Source organism: Alternaria postmessia (assembly GCF_024291825.1).
Source record: "Alternaria postmessia strain BMP 2775 chromosome Unknown scaffold_342, whole genome shotgun sequence".
Lineage (NCBI taxonomy): Eukaryota > Fungi > Ascomycota > Dothideomycetes > Pleosporales > Pleosporaceae > Alternaria > Alternaria postmessia.
In genome coordinates, this window is record NW_026260415.1 from 1 (window position 1) to 2731 (window position 2731).

The 2731-nt window shown below is 54.0% G+C and overlaps 1 protein-coding gene across 1 annotated transcript; it reads left to right on the forward strand.

Annotated features, from left to right (window-relative positions):
• Window positions 1-1029: 1029 nt before the first annotated feature.
• On the forward strand, window positions 1030-1710 carry J4E82_011708 (uncharacterized protein; the record flags this gene model as incomplete). Its single annotated transcript, XM_051737899.1, has 1 exon — window positions 1030-1710. One exon carries the CDS (start codon window positions 1030-1032, stop codon window positions 1708-1710), a length of 681 nt encoding a protein of 226 aa, XP_051582342.1.
• Window positions 1711-2731: the final 1021 nt, after the last annotated feature.

A 2731-nucleotide genomic window follows, 5' to 3' on the forward strand; every position in this document is an offset into this window, starting at 1 on the left:
CTGGTTGACATTTCTCTATGCCTAGTCTAGCTTGCTAGCCACAGCTCGTTCTCAAGGGACAAAACAATAGTGGCGGCCGAAGCCACCACAGCACTAGAAAGAAGATGCACTCTAATGTCTCGTTGAGTTACGTCGATGAGGCGATATGAGGTGCAGGGTACAGAACGGCAGCTGACGATATGGCCGAGACGCGCCTGCCCTTGCCTCGGCCTTCGACACCCGCCTTCGAATTCTAATATAGCAACACAAAGTACTCCCAGGTGTTACGAGACCGTCTTTGGGGTAGTTTTGAATGTAGCGGAGCAGCCGTTTCGCTGTGGTCTATGGTTTTGGCGCCAAATGAACATGGATGTGATGCAGGGTTGGTTGATATCTTAGAAGACGGCACAATTGGATATATCGAATCCCTTTACGGATCTGCCACACTGTCGTCGGGTGTACCTATTCTGTTCCTAGCGGTCGTAGGGGCGAAGTTTGATTGTGCTAGGTTATGGGTGCAGCGCCCGTCGTGCTGCAGGCGTCCAATGCCTGCTGCTGTTGCACGGGCCATCCTCATTCCCGAGACCACGGCGGGGTCAACCCTACCTCCACGCTGCATAGCCAGCAGCCAATCACCGACTTGGCTACTGCAACATGCAGTTTGGGACCTTTGTTCCGCGATGCGACAAGCAGCTAATTTCTGCGCGCGTTAGCCTCGCCAACAGGGGCTGGTGATACGGATGCTGGGGTGATCCATGCGTTGCTGATACTGCGCCACAGTCGGAACCGTAGTCCAGTGCAGATTCGCAGCTCATTCTTTCTGGCCGGACGTCGGACTTGGAAGGAGTCAGCCCGAGCAAGATGCTTCCAGCTCATCTCTTCCACTCTTCATCCCATCTAGGCCTCCAAGTCCGTAAGACAACAGGTCCGCCTCTCGAGATCTGGTGCAACCAACGCAGCCATACGTGACCAAGTACAGCTCCACTAGAACACACCCGAAAGAAACTAACACACCAACGCAGACACAAACTCTTGCTTACCGCCGCCGCCATGGATCAGCCTTCATCCGCGACACTACCTTACACGGTCATGCACTTTCTCAATCACATCCAGGCTTGGGCTGTGGGTTTCTACTACACAGGAGCCTGGCTGTTCAGTCTATGCACTCTACGAAAAGCACGATTGGTATCTCAAAAGAGACGGCGAAGCATTTTGATCTCGATGCTCACAGTCCTGGGCGCGTACATGGTGGAGGTCGTCTACCACTCCACTCGGCCGGCCAGCGATCGTGCTGGCGGCTACAACTCGAAAGTTGGCGAACGCGGCGTTCGTCTCTCGGGTGGCCAACTCCAACGCATAGCTATTGCCCGCGTGCTGCTCAAGAGTCCCAAGATTGTCATGCTCGACGAGGCCACATCCGCAATCGACTCCTCGACCGAAGCGCGCATCCAGCAAGCCTTCAGCCAGTTGAGCCAGGGCCGCACTACCTTCGTCATCGCGCATCGCCTGAGTACGATTGTAGACGCGGATCAGATTCTAGTGGTCGACAAGGGTGAGATCATCGAGAGGGGGACACATCAGGAGTTGCTGGAGAACCAGGGTAGCAAGTATGCGGAGCTTTGGTCGAAGCAGACTGCGGGGCTTGTGCCCAAAACGCCATCCAAGGAAGACGCCGACAAGGATGGGGAGATAGGGATAGCGGCGGAGACAGGCGCGAGCAAGGCATCGTAGGGTGAGAACAAGGGGACGGCGATGGCCCTTGCTTCGGAGCGGGACAGTCATACTGAAGATACGAGCGCAACACCTATAGAAACAAAGAGTCTCAACGAGAGCCATGGAAGTGGGAGAAAGGAGGGCAGGGATGCGATAACCTTGGATAGCACTAGTCTAATGTCAAGTCACAGTCCTCGTGTGTTGATCACATTTTGGTAATCTTCGAGATGGAGAACGGTGTCTAAGTTGTGGCCGAAGTGATGAGGTTCATGCACTGTCCTTGCGACATCGTCTCGGAGAGACATATACTAATCGCTCGAGATCTCCACGGCAGGTTTGGCGATGTATGCATGCTTGCCTTTGCGCTCAGCTACTGATATCACTGCCTCCCGTCGGCAAGATTACCAGAGCATCAGCGTCAGTAGATCCAAGATCGCGAGCAGCCCGGATTTGCAGACTTCGTACACTAGCATCGGTTAGCATACGCTTTCCCATTCGTGGAGAAACAATTCAGCGACACGCGTGTTCCACTCGCTTCTCTTGAGAGATTCCGTGATTCAGGCATTGTAGGGCGGTTGTGGTGCGATGACTGGACGTGATCTGTACTTGGATAATCAAAAGCTATACTGCACTACTACATCTGACTTGACCCTGAAGATGCTGTCAGCTGGCATGGAGATCATTGCTCCTCCCATCCTGATTCTATTGTCTGGTCACCGCGAAGCAGACAAGACGTCGCCGAACAGAAAACAGTGCATTATCGGTCATTGTGTCAGCTTCCTTGTAGTCTTTTGTTGCTTTCTCGTGCGAGGTGAGAAGTGACGTGCTCGTTTGACCTACGACTGGCAACGTTCGTTGCAGCAAGGACGTCTCGCAAGGGTCGGGTGTTGTAGATTGCAAATGCACTGCACCGTGCGAATAGTCCTACCCAAACGTGTCTTCTGTGTGTGCAGAAAAGGCTTGATACTCCGGCTCGACAGGCGGGAGAAGGGGCCCACGGGCCACGCAAGGTCAGCAGGATACGCCAGTCGATGTCTCT